We start from the raw sequence: 19321 nt of genomic DNA, 5'->3' as shown, positions 1-19321 counted from the left end.
TTATTCTCCTTTAGCTGTTTGAATACTTTCTATTATGTCGAGATACATTCTTTCAATCTCTTCATCATTTGCGGAGACAGTTAGCATACAGACTTGTAACAGTGTGTTAGGTGTTGGCTTTGTGCTTATCTCGGCCACGATAGCTGTCGTTCATAATGGCTTACCCGCATTTCTGTTTTCTTATTCATTATGAGACCTACTCCTGCATACCTGTACTTCATTTTGTGTTTATATCCCTGTATTCACCTGACCAGAAGTGTGTTATTCCTACTACCGAACTTCACTAATCTGCACTATCTAATTTCAACGTATCCATTTCCCTTTCCAAATTTATTAACCTACGTACCCTATTAAGAGATGTACCGTTCCATCCTCTGATACGTAGAGTTTAATTTTTTCTGATGAGTAGTCTCCGCCTGGAGATCTGAATGAGGGACTGTTTTACTTAAGAAATATTTTAATAAAGAGGATTTAACCTTAAAATAGAGCTGCATGGCTTTGGACAAAATTACGGCTGTAGTTTCCCCTTGTTTTTAGCCATTCGCAGTACCAGTACAGTAAGACCGGATGAGTCAGTTCTTCAGAACTGCTACCCCTCTACAGGATATACGTGTTTGTGTGGCCTCTCCACAGATACTCCTTTGTTCTGCTTGCATCTGCAGCACAGCTATCTACAAGGTTGAGGGACGCAGCCACCCCGCCTCGGCAACGTCAGTTGTTCGTGAGGGGACTTTATGGCAACCCCTCGTAAAAGAAACTGTTAAAAATACAGGAGGCGGAGAGACCAAACGACGCACAGGATTCAGGAAATACTGATTCCTGTGGTAAATTGCTAGTGCCACTGATGTCTCTAAGAGGAAAGAGCGATAGTCTTGTAAATGCAGATCTCCAGCAGTCCCAGCGCTATCGGGAGTACGAATGAGAGGAAGGTAAGGGTAATGATGAAGAGAAGAGAGGAGAGTGTGAGGGAGAAACGGGGGCTATTGGGTGGGGGTGGAGCAAGGTAGGGAGGTCAGGAGGGACGTTGACAAACGGCAGGGACCTCCCGCCGCGCTAACCCCGCCATCCGTCTCGCAGCCACAAACAGCCGCTAGCCCGGCCAGCGTCGCTCCTAACAACACGACGCCGACGCCGGCGCTGGCGCCAGTAAATATCTCCTGCGCGCACTCGCGCCGTGCCCTGCGGACTTTTTCTGCTCCGCCGCCGACGAATTGCAGGCGTTCTGCGGCGCCCTCTGCCGCGTCCTTTTCCCATAATGCCGTCTCTTTCACGGCATCCGCCAGTTTGCAATCTGTCTCCTCGATACGGTGGAAAATATTCCGCCAGCCACTCTACTGGCAAGGGGCCCCGCACGGCACAATTTACGGACCCCGCTTTTCCGACAGGTCGCTTTTGCTTTCGGGGAATTCTCAGTCGCCCGTATCTCTTCCGTGCCGTTGTTCCTTGAGTCTCGGCTCCCTTCTCCTCGTCCCCACGATGTGACGAGAGAGGTGTGCTGCATATCTGGCTTCCACAGTTCTCAAGAGAGAAGACGACCCTCTGCTCCGTATGTCAAGTAGCGAATGCTGCTCTTCTTAAAGATTACACTAAATATTTATTTGTGGCACATCCACAACTGTTCTGCAACATATTCATGGCAAACAAATCCACCACAGTAGTAAAATACCGAAGACTTGGGGGTTGTAGTACCATCGTCAGGTGTATCTGAAATCTGAAGTAGAACATCAGTTGTAACCTATTCCACTAAATACTAAAGAAATTAAAAAAAAATAAAGATTATGTCATGCTCAGAACAAATATTTAATCTCATGTCAGTAATCTGCCAGAGATTACTTAATTCAAAGGACATTGTAGTTTGAATATTTAAAAAAGGCTTTTGATTTTGGTGACAGAGTACCTATAGGTAAAATAATTCGAAAATTTGGCGTTAAGTCCAAACTGGCAAACCTAATCCGTGAGACACAGGTACAGTCTCTAAAGTAAAATTTATGGGAGAAATTTCACAGCCTTCCAAAATAAAAACAGGTGTACGACAAGGTGATGGCCTATCCCCAACTCTTTTTAATAGTGTGTTAGAGAAAATAGTGACCGTTTGGGACGAAAAACTTATTGAAACATACTCCGAATAACCTGGGAACAAAGGTTTCCTATATCACCGAGCGAGAGAGGTGGCTCACTGGTTAGCACAATGGACAATTTGAAGCATTCAGAGAGTGTACTGCGTATCTAACGACGTTCACGCGACGTTCAACCCTGCTCTTACTTCTTTCCTTGTTCTTTACGAGTATATTTTCAGAAATTCGTGACAAAAAATGTGAAGCTGTAAACGGTTTACTAAAGGGACTAGACGAAGAGAAGGATTGACAAAATGTGAGAAGGTAGGTGGTAGAAACTGATTCATTGAGCCGAGGGTGAGAAGATTTCTGTCGTACTTCCAATTAGTCGTTACAATGCCACCTAAGTACTCACCAGTAGCAGTTTGCGAATTTATGTTGATCAGTAAACTAATTGATGAAAGGAGAAAATATAAAAATGCAGTAAATGAAGCAGGCAAAAAGGAATAAAAACGTCTCACAAATGAGAGCGACAGGAAGTGCAAAATGGCTAAGCAGGCATGGCTAGAGGACAAATGTAAGGATGTAGAGGCTTATCTCACTAGGGGTAAGATAGATACTGCCTACAGGAAAATTAAAGAGACCTTTGGAGAAAAGAGAGCCACTTGTATGAATATCAAGAGCTCAGATGGAAACCCAGTTCTAAGTAAAGAGGGGAAAGCAGAAAGGTGGAAGGAGTATATAGAGGGTCTATACAAGGGCGATGTACTTGAGGACAATGTTATGGAAATAGAAGAGGATGTAGATGAAATCGGAGATACGATAGTGCATGAAGAGTTTGACAGAGCACTGAAGGCCTGAGTTGAAACAAGGCCCCGGGAGTAGACAACATTCCATTAGAACTACAGACGGCCTTGGGAGAGCCAGTTCTGACAAAACTATACCATCTGGTGAGCAAGATGTACGAGACAGGCGAAATACCCACAGAGTTCAAGAAGAATATAATAATTCCAATACCAAAGAAAGCAGGTGTTGACAGATGTGAAAATTACCGAACTATCAGTTTAATAAGCCATGGCTGCAAAATACTAACACGAAATCTTTACAGACAAATGGAAAAACTGGTAGAAGCCGACCTTGGGGAAGATCAGTTTGGATTCCGTAGGAAATGTTGGAACACGTGAGGCAATACTGACTTATCTTAGAAGGAAGATTAAGGAAAGGCAAACCTACGTTTCTAGCATGTGTTGGTTTCACACAGTATGTAACGCCGGAAATGCATATCCTCCTATTTCCATCTATTGTACTATTATTTTTTTCCTTGTTTTGTTACCTCAAGATATGACATTTCTGTCTCTTTATATATTGTAATTGCTTTACTGTTTGGATATATATATATTTATGCACTTATGTCGATGTATAATTGGTTTGTTTCGTAAATATTATTTGTATTTTTACGCTGGGTCTTGCCTAGGGAAAACTGCTATCGAACGATTACGTCGATAGGTCGTGTGAAGAATCAAAGTGTGTAGGATCTTTGGTAGTGTTAACTCTGCCGCGTGGAGCGCGGGCGGAGCAGTCAGAGTCTGGCGGGAGTAGCGAGTGGAGCAGGTGTTGTGTGACGCTCCCGCGAGTTGCCGCGCTTTCGGGGTTTGGCAGCATGTAATTGCGCTCGACTCGCGATGATAGTTTCTGACATGGTGTCGCGGACGGGAAGCATTAGCTGGCGCACATCAAGAGCCCGTTTCGCCTGGTGACCGTGTCGAGAAGAAGGCGCGCCAACATCCAGCTTCTGCAACAGCGACGGCCGACAATGAGTGACTGTCGCCACCTCCTCGATCGACGGCTTCAAACCTTCAATCAACCAACAAGGAAGACTAAAAGCACGTAAAGTTTCAGAACTGTATGGCAGACCTCAGCTTTTCAAATTGTTCCATTTGCCTCGCAAAATTACAGCAACTTAGCATGAACCTTTGTTGCTCATTGTCCCAATTGCATTGCCAAGCAGGGTCCCTTCCTTTTCCGAAATGAACCCGAGTGTCGTTGAAATTCAAACGCCAGCATTAAAATATAATTAGATTTCACTGCTTTAATTTCAAAGTTCAGTAGCTGGCTACAATATTTAGGTTACACGAGCACAAATTTAGAGTGCGAGTTTTGTTAGCATATTTTAGCTTACCTGTGACTGCAGCTCAGCTTGGTACGTACTAAATTTTACTATTGTTAATACTTCAGAATCATTTAATTCAAGTTCAAAGTTAAATCTCTTGTTTCTAAATTGCGTAGAGTCAAGTTGCTTTTGAAATGATTGTTGAGGTAGTCCAAGACTAACCGTATTTTACTGGATTTCGATGTGCTTCAGAAAGAAAGCTCACCATTAACTTCAGTCACTAAATTAACTTTCGATTTTCCGGTTTTATTAATTCTTTTGCTAAATTAAGTCAGAGTGTAGCGAAATTTATTACTTCTGACAAACTTTCAGTTTTCACACTACACGTGTCAACCTTCAGTTGCCACGCTTCTAGTGTTAATTATATGTGTAATAACCTTTCTTTTTCAGTTACTATAGTAATTGTCCTTAGGACTGGCGACCGTGATTTCCCCCAAATCTCAAATATCTAATTACCGCTAGTTAATTGTTAACGTAACGGCCGCACATTTACTTTCTTTATTATCTTTACCCCTTTTCAAAAATTAATTTCCACCAGTTTCATTTGCATTTTTCCTTTCATTTGATGTAACCCTTTCCTCCCTCTTTACCGACAGATTAACTTCGGTGACGAGTGCTTTTCCCAAATTTCCATTAGGTACACGCGGTTTAATTTTTCACTGTCATTAAGGTCGGTAAGTGAGGGGGAGGTTACACGTGGCGACCTGGTGACAGGACAATCTTCAAATTTGAGGTTGTTCTGGACACGAATTTTGCATTGTGCAAATCTCGTAACAAAGTACTGGTTACGAAATGGTCGATACGTCAGCGAGAATATTCGTGTGAGGAATCCTAATTAGAGTTGAGATTTGGCAGTTATATTGAAAATTATTAAAATGAGTGAAGGCAACAATTGCCAAAATTTGGTAGACTTGGATACGGAACAATCGGTCGAACAGTGGGAAACGCGCACCGCGGTACCCATTGTTCAGGGGCAGGCGGCTAGCATGAAAGACGCGACCGGCGAAACGCAACAAAGAGCAGAAATGGAATTCCAAACTTTAGAAAATGTTTCGGAATCAGAAGTGAAAATCAAATCTGAATCCCTCGATGACGAATACGGGGGGACAATTAAAGAGGAAGCCGCTACGGAAGTAAAACCGGTAGTTTCCGGGAATTTAACTGATTTATTGAACGTTTTGATTAACGAAATCAAGAGTCAATCGGTCAAGCAAGAAGCTCAGTCTGAAAAATTTGAACAGATGCTAGACAATCAGAACAAAGCTATTAACGTTGTTAACAACAATGTTGGAGTTGTTAACACAAAAGTTGATAAAATCAAAGAAGATATTGTTGTAATTAATACCGAAATCGGTAATCTTAAACAGGAAATGATAGGCGTTCAGGCGGAAATTGCGAGCATAAATACTCGTTTTAATTCTGAAATTAGCAGAATCGAGAAAAGTGTAGGAGAATCAGTTGCTCCGATCATCGAGAATAAGGTGACGGAACAAATTCAATTAGTGAAAAAAGAGGATCAAAAGAAGGTGGAAACTTTAAAGGCTTTAGTATCCGAAGTAGATACCAAAGTGACGAAGCAGGCTAATACCTGCGAAGAGAAAAAGAGGGAAGTGGAAACGCTTGCGACAACCACTTGCCAAGTGATTACGAGGGTGTCGGAATTAGAAAGGAAACTTGACGAAAAACAGAGCTATGTGCCAATCTGTGCACATAGTTCGGAGTTGTTGACGAAAGAGGAGCGGTTCGACCCCTTGAAAAAAGGCGGTATACACCCGACGGATTTCATTAAAAATTGTGAAAGAGTTTTACCCAGATCATGGACTGATGAGAGAAAAATTAATGCGATTATTGATGTGTTGGCTGGTGATGCCAAGCGTTGGGGCTTAAACCTCAACATTACGAACCTGACTTTTGACGAATTTAAAAAATTGTTTCTGGCTGAATACTGGTCAGAGCAAAAACAGCAAAGTGTCTGGCGCGAATTTGTCGTATCGAGGCCTTTCGATGTGAATTCGCGCGGTTCGATGAAGGAGTTTTGTGAGGGCTGGATCCGCAAGTTGGAATATTTGCGTGATCGCCGCACGGAATCCGAAATAGTCTGGGAACTCTACATGAAGCTTCCAGATGATACAAAACGCTACGTAGGAAGCAATTACAGGACAATCAATGATTTCCTGGAAAGAGTGGAGGACGAGGACAATTGGCGCAATAATCGCGACAGTGGCAGAGGCCGTGGTAACAACAACGGGTACCACAGCAACCACAACAACGATAACCACGGGAATAATGCATACCGCAACCATGGCAGCAATAACAATAATGGTTCGGACCGTAATAACAATCGGTACAATGCAAATAATAACAGGAATGACGGAAACCAGTATCATACTAACGTGATACGGGCTTCACAGAATAGTAATAACGCCAGAGGGTGTGATCAGCCGCCTCAGCAGCATCCGGGGACTGTATCTGCTGGGACGAGACAGGGAAACCATTAGCCGCGCCGGTGAGGGGCCGACCGGGCGTGGAGAAATTTTGGCGGCCCAATAACAGTAGAAAACTCTGGTGTCGTCGTTATGAAAATTCCGTATGGAATATCAACGGCGGGAGAGTGTGCCAGTGTTAAGAGAAAGGAGTGCGCCCATAAGTAGTAGATCAGCTGTATACACGGCAGTAGAAGGTACATTCACTGTCTGTGAGAACAATTTAAGTAGTGTTCCGGAAATCGATTATAAGGTGCCAGCTGTAATACCCACAGCGGAACTGGAGATTGAGTTTAAGAATGATTCGCAGAAGTTGAGAGAAGATCAGATGTCGGATAAAACGTCCGTCATCGAGCGAGGGGATGCAGAGAGGGATGAGGTCTGGTTAAGGCAGTTCGGTCGCTTATACGACGAACTAAGAGATTATAGGGGCCTGTATGGGAGAAGTGTTTATGGGGAGCGCGTGCAGGATTTTCCGCGTCTCTTCCCGCAGGAAGATAGTATTTGTAAAGTGTTGGAAAGTTCTGGCCCTAACCGGCAGACTTTACCAGAAATAGTTGATGTTAAGGGGGAGCACGAGCAAGGTTCGTCGTGTTTCGTCCCGCAGGAGTTAGATGTTGAAGTAGTAACGGAAAGTTCTGGCCCTAACCGGCAGACCTTACCGAAAGTTTCAGTGGTAGAAGTAACCGACCCATCCGACGCAAACCTCCAGTTTAAACATTGCGAGAGTATTAAGGAGAAAGATTACGAAAATTTTAGTGATAGCCGGACACGATTGGTAGAAAAGCACATAGATTACAACGTGTATGAGGTTAGAGCTGACATTATACGGTCAGACGATAGCAGTGTGGGTTGCGCAGATCTAGCGGAAGTAATTGCAGAAACTACTGGACACATTCCTCCAGGTAGATTGGCGGATGAGATTAATCTGACCAAAGTGGAATCAACGAAGGTGACGATTAGTGAATTGATAGCAAAGCAACACTCACTAGTTGACGAGTTACAGGAAAAGGTTTCGGTATTGGAGGCGAAGCTAGAGACTAAGCCTCAGGACAAACGTGTCGAAATTAAAACTGTATGTGAACAGAGACTGAAAAAGCCGCCAGATAAACCGGATTTAGGATCAAAGCCGGATGGTTTTTTCTGGAATGACCTGGATATAGACGAGGATTTACTGTGGGAAAATAAAGAAACAGTCGAGGACAAGTGTAGACAGATAGTAGTGTCTGTTAATATGCACGACCTACAACTAAACGTGTTGATTGACACCGGTGCAGAATTGAGTGCTGTATCTGGGAAAATATTTGAGTTACTGAAAGACAGACCTGGCATCGTAGTTATGCCAGTAAGAGGAGTGAAAGTTATCGGTGCTACTGGGAAGGCCAGTAAACCGGTCACAAAACAGATTTTTGTCCACTTCGAGATATGTGGGGCACGATTTGAACAAGAGTTTGTCGTCGTGCCAGACTTAACTACGGAAGTAATTATCGGGTTAGATTGGCTATTAAAGTACCGTGCAGTGATTAACTGCGAAAGCAAAACTTTGACATGTATGTCACTAGATAAAACAATGGTAGTTGGTTTTGACGAGGCAGGAGACGGTGTGCATAGGCAATACCAGCCTATACAGATTGTTAACTGGCCGGATGACATTGACGTAGGAATGAGTTTGAACTGCCATAACATGAGGAATTTCGGCATTGACAAAAGTGTAGAAAGTGAATTGGAAGAGATAATCAAATTCCCTCCACGGATTAACATTAGTATTGGTGTGAAAAAAGATCGTTTGCGAGAAGTAATGAAGCTAAAAGCCGATGCTCGCATACGTCGTCATGACGCTAAAGCGCGTTTTGCTAAGTTTGCAATCGGAGACTTAGTACTTGTAAAAGCTCATGAGAAATCGAGCGAGATAGACCATGAAAACTCTAAATTTAAGTTTGTTTATAATGGACCATATAAAGTCATTGGTATGCCTCACACAAATGCTTACGGAATATTGTAGACTTGAAATTGTACCAACCTAGGATCGATTAATACCACACAATGGGTAATTTATACAGTATGTAAAATAGAGTGTAAGATTTAACGATTTGCTAGATTGCCATGCTTTTGACTGACCAAGGTCATTAAAGAAGCTGTAATTAATAAGTAATTAATTTTGATTAATCAATTTAATTTTAATCAATTTAATCATGATCTAATCTACTGAAAAATCCAAGCTGCTAGTTTAAGTTTTCAGCTGAGTCACAGTAGGTTAAGGAATGTAAATATGATTTTGTAACTAGCTGTAAGATTTCATGAATATGTGTTTTACTAGTCATTGCCGATGTACTTAGACGCTGTTTTAAGTTTCAGGCTAGTACATGCGTGTGATGATGGACAGTGTTGAGTTATCCACTGTGATAGTATTAAGGGACTCCTTGAGATTACTCGGGAGTGAGTTTTTCCTAAAGAATTCAGTGAAACGGACGTTCTGGAAACGCCGTCATAAGGGCGAGTGAGATCAAGCGTGCCGCACACGCGGGCGCAACAATACTGTCGAGGCGAGCCGCTGTCGGCTCTTGTGCCGCTGTTGGCTCTTGTGCCGCTGTCGGCATCCTTTGTACTCGCGAGTACGGAATGTGGAGTTGCTTTTCTTCCCGGACAGCTGATGTGAAAGGATTCTGCTGTCAATATTTATGTTTTATTTTATCTGCTGTATATTATTTTCTTGTTTAGCGTTAATTGGACATGACGAGAATATTAATTATGAAAAGGTTACATAAATATGTGTATTCTATGTAATTAATTATTAGTTTGCGTATTTTGATATACCTGTTTTTTTATGACCATGTACTCTGATCAATTTTGCAAATAGTATTCCATTTCTTATAGTGTTACGAATTTTAATGATTTTGGAATAGCAAAACCGTTTTCTATGTTTTCTATGAATTTTGATATGTTGTCAACCTTTTTTATTTTGTGCAAGATGACAGAGTGGAATAAGATTAGGAGTTTCTCCACTCAATTATTATTGTCTACAAATTGGTTTATGGTTAATTAGACGAATGCTAAATTTTTTTGATGTTTTGAGCATATGCATTTCCGCTGTTTCTTTTTTGGGACATTTTCTGAGTCTGTTTACGTTACACGAACATCCTCAGACAATGTGGGGCACGTGTAACGCCGGAAATGCATATCCTCCTATTTCCATCTATTGTACTATTATTTTTTTCCTTGTTTTGTTACCTCAAGATATGACATTTCTGTCTCTTTATATATTGTAATTGCTTTACTGTTTGGATATATATATATTTATGCACTTATGTCGATGTATAATTGGTTTGTTTCGTAAATATTATTTGTATTTTTACGCTGGGTCTTGCCTAGGGAAAACTGCTATCGAACGATTACGTCGATAGGTCGTGTGAAGAATCAAAGTGTGTAGGATCTTTGGTAGTGTTAACTCTGCCGCGTGGAGCGCGGGCGGAGCAGTCAGAGTCTGGCGGGAGTAGCGAGTGGAGCAGGTGTTGTGTGACGCTCCCGCGAGTTGCCGCGCTTTCGGGGTTTGGCAGCATGTAATTGCGCTCGACTCGCGATGATAGTTTCTGACATGGTGTCGCGGACGGGAAGCATTAGCTGGCGCACATCAAGAGCCCGTTTCGCCTGGTGACCGTGTCGAGAAGAAGGCGCGCCAACATCCAGCTTCTGCAACAGCGACGGCCGACAATGAGTGACTGTCGCCACCTCCTCGATCGACGGCTTCAAACCTTCAATCAACCAACAAGGAAGACTAAAAGCACGTAAAGTTTCAGAACTGTATGGCAGACCTCAGCTTTTCAAATTGTTCCATTTGCCTCGCAAAATTACAGCAACTTAGCATGAACCTTTGTTGCTCATTGTCCCAATTGCATTGCCAAGCAGGGTCCCTTCCTTTTCCGAAATGAACCCGAGTGTCGTTGAAATTCAAACGCCAGCATTAAAATATAATTAGATTTCACTGCTTTAATTTCAAAGTTCAGTAGCTGGCTACAATATTTAGGTTACACGAGCACAAATTTAGAGTGCGAGTTTTGTTAGCATATTTTAGCTTACCTGTGACTGCAGCTCAGCTTGGTACGTACTAAATTTTACTATTGTTAATAGTTCAGAATCATTTAATTCAAGTTCAAAGTTAAATCTCTTGTTTCTAAATTGCGTAGAGTCAAGTTGCTTTTGAAATGATTGTTGAGGTAGTCCAAGACTAACCGTATTTTACTGGATTTCGATGTGCTTCAGAAAGAAAGCTCACCATTAACTTCAGTCACTAAATTAACTTTCGATTTTCCGGTTTTATTAATTCTTTTGCTAAATTAAGTCAGAGTGTAGCGAAATTTATTACTTCTGACAAACTTTCAGTTTTCACACTACACGTGTCAACCTTCAGTTGCCACGCTTCTAGTGTTAATTATATGTGTAATAACCTTTCTTTTTCAGTTACTATAGTAATTGTCCTTAGGACTGGCGACCGTGATTTCCCCCAAATCTCAAATATCTAATTACCGCTAGTTAATTGTTAACGTAACGGCCGCACATTTACTTTCTTTATTATCTTTACCCCTTTTCAAAAATTAATTTCCACCAGTTTCATTTGCATTTTTCCTTTCATTTGATGTAACCCTTTCCTCCCTCTTTACCGACAGATTAACTTCGGTGACGAGTGCTTTTCCCAAATTTCCATTAGGTACACGCGGTTTAATTTTTCACTGTCATTAAGGTCGGTAAGTGAGGGGGAGGTTACAAGTAGAAATGCATTAAGGGCAAATGTGAAATTTTGTCACAGTCCTCTCCAACTAGCATCAATCCAGGCCAACAACCCGTGTCGCAATCAGAACTACAAACAGGCAGAAAGCTGACATTGCTAATAGCACAGCAAACCCGGAAGATTGCTAACCTCATCTGAGCACGGGGCCTGAATCGTAAACTCAGCAACTTGACGTCACTGAGGTGAAGATAAAATGTCATTGTAACAGCAACACAGCTTGATATCGTAATTTCTGACGAACATCTATGAGCCTGCTGAAACGACAAAAGAGAGGAGTGGTGAAGACCGCTGATAAACCAGAAAAAGTTGGCAGCATTCGGTCATCACCGGCCACGCACAACGTCATTGCCTCAACAGGACAGTAATACAACTCAAGATTCCGAGCCTTCCCATAATATACGTTGCAATACATCATCTACGGGGCCATATCTGTCATATACTATGCCAAGCTGACTTTTACCTCCAAAACCGCTACCTGTCGTTCTGCTGCATTCGGTCGCTGTGAGCTGCCAACCTCGCAAGAAGCGATGACCGGAAGTGATGACTGAGCCGAAATGCTGGTGTGTGGTACACTGTCCACATGTCACAGAGTTCGGGAGGCACGCTAACTCCTACTGACCCCAACTACTGGCCATTAAAATTGCTACACCACGAAGAAGACGTGCTACAGACGCGAAATTTAACCGAGAGGAAGAAGATACTGTGATATGCAAATGATTGGCTTTTCAGAGCAGTCACGTAAGGCTGTCGCCGGTGGTGACACCTACAACGTGCTGACATGGGGGAAGTTTACAATCGATTTCTCATACACAAACAGCAGTTGACCGGCGTTGCCTGGTGAAACGTTGTTGTGATGCCTCGTGTAAGGAAGCGAAATGCGTACCATCACGTTTCCGACTTTGATAAAGGTCGGATTGTAGCCTATCGCGATTGCGGTTTATCGTATCGCGACATTGCTGCTCGCGTTGGTCGAGATCCAATGACTGTTAGCAGAATAAGGAATCGGTGGGTTCAGGAGGGTAATACGGAACGCCGTGCTACAGCCCAATGGCCTCGTATCACTAACAGTCGAGATGGCAGGCATCTTACCCGCATGGCTGTAACGGATCGTGCAGCCACGTCTCGATCCATGAGTCAACAGATGGGGTTGTTTGCAAGACGACAACCATCTGCACGAACAGTTCGACGACGTTTGCAGCATGGACTATCAGCTCGGAGACCATGGCTGCCGTTACCTTTGACGCTGCATCACAGACAGGAGCGCCTGCGATGGTGTACTCAACGACGAACCTGGGTGCACTTCATTTCCTCCTCCCCACGAATCAACCGACCAGCCAAGCAACCAACCATTAAATTTGCTACTGGCGGCTAGTGAGAGAGGAAGGGGGGGAGGGGTCAGTTCACTTAACACATGATCTTAGCTTGTCCTGACCCTGACTGCAACTGCTGAACCACACCTTGTAATGTTTCACCTTACTTAGGAACGGTATTCATTTTACTGCTCACGTGTTTTTATTCGTTGTGTTTAAGCGGTGACAGACTCACCAGCAGTAGCAGCATGTGTTTCTACCATTTTGCCGATTTTGCTACTGCCGTAACATAAGAAAGAGAAGGGAAAACTGAACTTATATTACGCACAACAATAAACAGGTTCTACACGGAATCATAGTCCAACATTACTCTGAACAGTCCTGCGGCAAGTGTCAGAACATTATACAAATGTCACCCATAGCTGGTACTGACTTAGAGCAAGGCAACACATGTCCTGATAAATCATAAAGTCAGCATCTCGTTGGTGCTATGTGGTAGCCTTTAAATCGGTCGCGGTCCGTTAGTATACGTCGGACCCGCGTGTCGCCACTATCAGTGATTGCAGACCGAGCGCCGCCATACGGCAGGTCTAGTCTAGTCCCTAGCACTCGCCCCAGTTGTACAGCCGACTTTGCTAGCGATGGTTCACTGATAAAATACGCTCTCATTTGCAGAGACGACAGTTTAGCATAGCCTTCAGCTACGTCATTCGCTACGACCTAGCAAGGCGCCATATTCTTCTAGAATGTGTTCTGAACATATAATATTGTGAATCATGTACCGTCAAGAGCGACGTTCATCATTAATAGATTAAAGTTAAGTGTGAAACTAATTACGTCCACTTTCTGAATTCTCATTCCTTGTCATGTTCCAGACCTCACGTCAGTATAGTTCTTCCCTCCTCACGCCAGCCTGTGTGAGCTAAAACGCGTGCATTTCGGCCTCCACTAGTAACACGGTGTTGGCTCTTCTGCCAACACAACAAAATACATCTCCCTGGTATTTCCTCTATACAATGTCAAGTTTGCAGGTTACTATAGTTTAACAGACGACACTCTGAGCGTGCGAAATTAATTTCAAAACGATTCGACATGGCCACAAACTATAACACAATGAGAAAGTCCAAAGGAAAAATTATCACTCACCATACTGCGTTTCATGAGGACGGACGTCGAGTCGATAATGAGGATGATGCTTCAAAGGTCGTTCTGTTACGATGGCGGTAGCAGACCCAAACACTTCTGATGCCACTTTATACTGGCCTGGTCTGAGATATCTACTGTCGTCGGGATGACGAACGATGGAGTGAAATGGAGCATGATGGTTAGTACGCTGGGTGTTTATCATGCAGTAGCGGAACACGGACCTACTCCTTCAAAATTTACAGTCGTGTATTCTCCTCTGTGGTGGTCCCCCTGCCAGCAACTGTGCAGCGCACAGCCACGGCACTTGCTGACGCCGTCTCAGAAACTTCAGAGGACGTCACCCCGGCAGCGCCTGTTCAAGTAAACCCCGTGTCAGGTTGGCGGCAGGTCTCGCTGGCGGCTGGCGCAGCCTTTACAGACCAGCGACAGCGTGTTACCGGACGAGCCGTGTGGACTTCTAAGGGTTGTGCTCGGGTAATCTCTCAGCAGCTCTCCACAGTGTGAAGATGGACAGCAGAATAGCCCTTCCAACAAAGAAGTCCAAGGCTGTCGATGATTGCCTACATGTACTACACTACTGGCCATTAACATTGCTACACCAAGAAGAAATGCACGTGATAAACGGGTATTCATTGGATAAATATGTTGTACTAGAACTGACATGTGTTTGCATTTTCACGCAATTTGGGTGCATAAATCCTGAGAAATCAGTACCCAGAACAACCACCTCTGGCCGTAATAACGGCCTTGATTCGCTTGGGCATTGAGTCAAACAGAGCTTGGATGGCATGTTCAGCTACAGCGGCCCATGCAGCTTCAACACGATACCACAGTTCATCAAGAGTAGTGACTGGCGTATTGTGACGAGCCAGTTGCTCGGCCACCATAGACCAGACGTTTTCAATTGGTGAGAGATCTGGAGAAAGTGCTGGCCAGGGCAGCAGTCGAACATTTTTTGTATCCAGAATGGCCCGTACAGGACCTGCAACATGCGGTCGTGCATTGTCCTGCTGAAATGTAGGGTTTCGCAGGGATCGAATGAAGGGTAGAGCCACGGATCGTAATACATCTGAAAGGTATTGTCCATTGTTCAAAGTGCCGTCAATGAAAACAAGAGGTGACCGAGACATGTAAGCAATGGCACCCCATACCATCACGCTGGGTGATATGCCAGTATGGCGATGATGAATACACGCTTCCAATGTGCGTTCACCGCGATGTCGCCAAACGCGAATGCGACCATCATGATGCTGTAAACGGAACTTGGATTCATCCCAAAAAGTGACGTTTTGCCATTCTTGCACCCAGGTTCGTCGTTGAGTACACCATCGCATGAGCTCCTGTCTGTGAGGCAGCGTCTGCATTATTAGTATAAATTGAGAGTTTATGTTTCCTCTTAGCCTACACAATTTGGCATGGATGAGGGCACTCTACCAACGGTGACTGCCAGTTCACACGTTCTGCATGAAGAAGACATTGATAGGCGCTGTTAGTGCACCTGCATTATGTAAGAAGGTGAATCACTTGTAAGGAAGTGATCCAAAGGTGATCAAAGCTTTATTTCTACGATTTTTAGATTTGTTTAACACAAATGGTGTTTTATAAGTGACACCTATTACACATTATACACTCCTGGAAATTGAAATAAGAACACCGTGAATTCATTGTCCCAGGAAGGTGAAACTTTATTGACACATTCCTGGGGTCAGATACATCACATGATCACACTGACAGAACCACAGGCACATAGACACAGGCAACAGAGCATGCACAATGTCGGCACTAGTACAGTGTATATCCACCTTTCGCAGCAATGCAGGCTGCTATTCTCCCATGGAGACGATCGTAGAGATGCTGGACGTAGTCCTGTGGAACCGCTTGCCATGCCATTTCCACCTAGCGCCTCAGTTGGACCAGCGTTCGTGCTGGACGTGCAGACCGCGTGAGACGACGCTTCATCCAGTCCCAAACATGCTCAATGGGGGACAGATCCGGAGATCTTGCTGGCCAGGGTAGTTGACTTACACCTTCTAGAGCACGTTGGGTGGCACGGGATACATGCGGACGTGCATTGTCCTGTTGGAACAGCAAGTTCCCTTGCCGGTCTAGGAATGGTAGAACGATGGGTTCGATGACGGTTTGGATGTACCGTGCACTATTCAGTGTCCCCTCGACGATCACCAGTGGTGTACGGCCAGTGTAGGAGATCGCTCCCCACACCATGATGCCGGGTGTTGGCCCTGTGTGCCTCGGTCGTATGCAGTCCTGATTGTGGCGCTCACCTGCACGGCGCCAAACACGCATACGACCATCATTGGCACCAAGGCAGAAGCGACTCTCATCGCTGAAGACGACACGTCTCCATTCGTCCCTCCATTCACGCCTGTCGCGACACCACTGGAGGCGGGCTGCACGATGTTGGGGCGTGAGCGGAAGACGGCCTAACGGTGTGCGGGACCGTAGCCCAGCTTCATGGAGACGGTTGCGAATGGTCCTCGCCGATACCCCAGGAGCAACAGTGTCCCTAATTTGCTGGGAAGTGGCGGTGCGGTCCCCTACGGCACTGCGTAGGATCCTACGGTCTTGGCGTGCATCCGTGCGTCGCTGCGGTCCGGTCCCAGGTCGACGGGCACGTGCACCTTCCGCCGACCACTGGCGGCAACATCGATGTACTGTGGAGACCTCACGCCCCACGTGTTGAGCAATTCGGCGGTACGTCCACCCGGCCTCCCGCATGCCCACTATACGCCCTCGCTCAAAGTCCGTCAACTGCACATACGGTTCACGTCCACGCTGTCGCGGCATGCTACCAGTGTTAAAGACTGCGATGGAGCTCCGTATGCCACGGCAAACTGGCTGACACTGACGGCGGCGGTGCACAAATGCTGCGCAGCTAGCGCCATTCGACGGCCAACACCGCGGTTCCTGGTGTGTCCGCTGTGCCGTGCGTGTGATCATTGCTTGTACAGCCCTCTCGCAGTGTCCGGAGCAAGTATGGTGGGTCTGACACACCGGTGTCAATGTGTTCTTTTTTCCACTTCCAGGAGTGTATACCCACAGATAAAAATGCTCCTGTCTATAGGAAACCATACCATGTACCCAAGCATCTACAAGTATCGATGTAAGCATTCGTTGACCAGCAACTGGCTGCAGGGATAATAGAATATGGTGATAGCCCATGGAGTGGAAATGTCATAATTTACTCAAAGTAAGAAGAGCAAATTCTGTTGTGATTACAGATACCTAATGCCAAAATAGTCACTGACACATATCCTACCTTTAATGTTACAAAAACATTGGACAATCTAGGTCAATCTAGATACATATCAAGAATGAATCTAATTAGCAGTAGTTCCAGAAGATAGGCTAAAAACTGCTTCGTGACACCAATGGACCATTAACAGCATTGCATAATGCCATTTGGACTTAAATATGCAATGTAGTGGTTAGATTTCAAAGACTGTCGGATGGTGTAACTCGAAGACTGAAACGTAAAAATTGTTCAGCGAACTCAGAAGACATCATTGTATTTTCGAGAGCTATTGAAGAACATGTAAAGCGTTTGAAAGAACTATCTAGCAAACTATGGCCTGCTTTCCTCATGTTTGATGTGTCAGTGAGGATAAATGCCAGCCGGCCGAAGTGGCCGTGCGGTTAAAGGCGCTGCAGTCTGGAACCGCAAGACCGCTACGGTCGCAGGTTCGAATCCTGCCTCGGGCATGGATGTTTCTGATGTCTTTAGGTTAGTTAGGTTTAACTAGTTCTAAGTTCTAGGGGACTAATGACCTCAGCAGTTGAGTCCCATAGTTCTCAGAGCCATTTTTTTTTTTTTTTTTGATAAATGCCACTTTGCACCAAACAAAGTGAAGATGGGCGCTGAAATAAAAAAAAACCTTGGCCAAAAGCCGACATTGTGGTTCAAATGGCTCTGAGCACTATGGGACTCAACTGCTGTGGCCATAAGTCCCCTAGAACTTAGAAGTACTTAAACCTAACTAACCTAAGGACATCACACACATCCATGCCCGAGGCAGGATTCGAACCTGCGACCGTAGTGGTCGTGCGGTTCCAGACTGTAGCGCCTTTAACCGCTCGGCCACTTCGGTCGGCCCGACATTGTGCCTGGCTCTGAGCACTATGGGACTTAACATCTATGGTCATCAGTCCCATAGAACTTAGAACTACTTAAACCTAACTAACCTAAGGACATCACACAACACCCAGCCATCACGAGGCAGAGAAAATCCTTGACCCCGCCGGGAATCGAACCCGGGAACCCGGGCGTGGGAAGCGAGAACGCTACCGCACGACCACGAGATGCGGGCCCGACATTGTGAATAGCAGAACAAACACAGAAGACATTGCCTCACCTTGTGTGAGCAGGGGCCTGAATCGTAATCTCAGTGACGAGTTGACAGGATGCCACTCTAACAGTACAACGTGATCCTGCAAGGCAGTCAAAATTTCACAAGAACACCTATCAGCGTGCTGATACGATGGGAAGGCAACAAGCTGAAGCCCTGAAAGTCAATCTTGCGGGCTAGAGAGACGGTGGACATCGCTGATGAGCCTGGAAAAGCAGGTCACGTTCGGTCATCGCCAGCAAGGCATACTGTCGTTGGCTCAGCTGAGGAGTAGTAAATACTCAGGCTTACGAGCCTTCCCATGTAGTACACCAGCTACTAGACCGAACCTGTGTTATGCTAATACTGTTAGCCAAGATAACGTCTGCCTTTGAAACGGCTACCCGTTTGGTGGTTGGTGCTTACGGGCGGTCTTCGCCGAGGTTATCTGCGCCGCTGCCTGCCTAATATGCAGTACTCAGTCACTATGAGCTACCGACCTCGCAAGTACTGATGAGAAACGTGGAGACTTGTACCTCCAACAAACGTGATTTTTTGGTGCACTCTGCACCAGTCTCAGTATTCAGGCGGCACGCTGAGAGCTGCAGCCACTGACTAGCATCTGTAAGCAATCGTCGACATCCCCGACCTTGCTTGGTGAAAGGGCTGTTCTGTTGTCCATCTCTGCACAGTGCAGAGCAGCTTACAAATCACCCAAGCACACCTCTTTGATGCCCACAAGACTGGTCTGGTAATGCGCAGTCACTGTCCCAGGCAGCAATGGCTGCTATGTGGGCTACGCTGGCCGCCAATTTACATGAATGGATGCTGCCGGGATGATATCCCATGAAGATTTCTGAGACATCGCCATCACATTTCACGGCCATGCAGATCATTGTTCCTGGCCTGAGTACCACCACAGAGGAGAATATGCGATTGTGAACGTTAAAGTACTAAATTATAGCTGGTGAAAAGTTGCAGTTTGAAGACACTGCCACCCGGCTGGAAGCCTGAGAACTCTTCACCAGCTGC

The 19321-nt window shown here is 45.0% G+C and overlaps 1 protein-coding gene across 1 annotated transcript in view; it reads right to left on the bottom strand.

Moving 5' to 3' along the window:
• The window catches only part of LOC124598389 (Down syndrome cell adhesion molecule-like protein Dscam2), a 449350-nt gene that overhangs the window by 410025 nt on the left and 20004 nt on the right, over nt 1-19321 (bottom strand). The window contains exon 2 of the mRNA XM_047135997.1: nt 1034-1331. Within this exon, the coding sequence (XP_046991953.1) occupies nt 1034-1331 (298 nt within the window). The remainder of the gene's footprint in view (nt 1-1033; nt 1332-19321) is intronic.

The sequence above is a fragment of the Schistocerca americana genome, chromosome 1 (assembly GCF_021461395.2).
Source record: "Schistocerca americana isolate TAMUIC-IGC-003095 chromosome 1, iqSchAmer2.1, whole genome shotgun sequence".
NCBI classification, from domain to species: Eukaryota; Metazoa; Arthropoda; class Insecta; order Orthoptera; family Acrididae; genus Schistocerca; species Schistocerca americana.
Note: the sequence above shows the minus strand (reverse complement) of the source record. Positions and strands in the feature narration are given on the sequence as shown.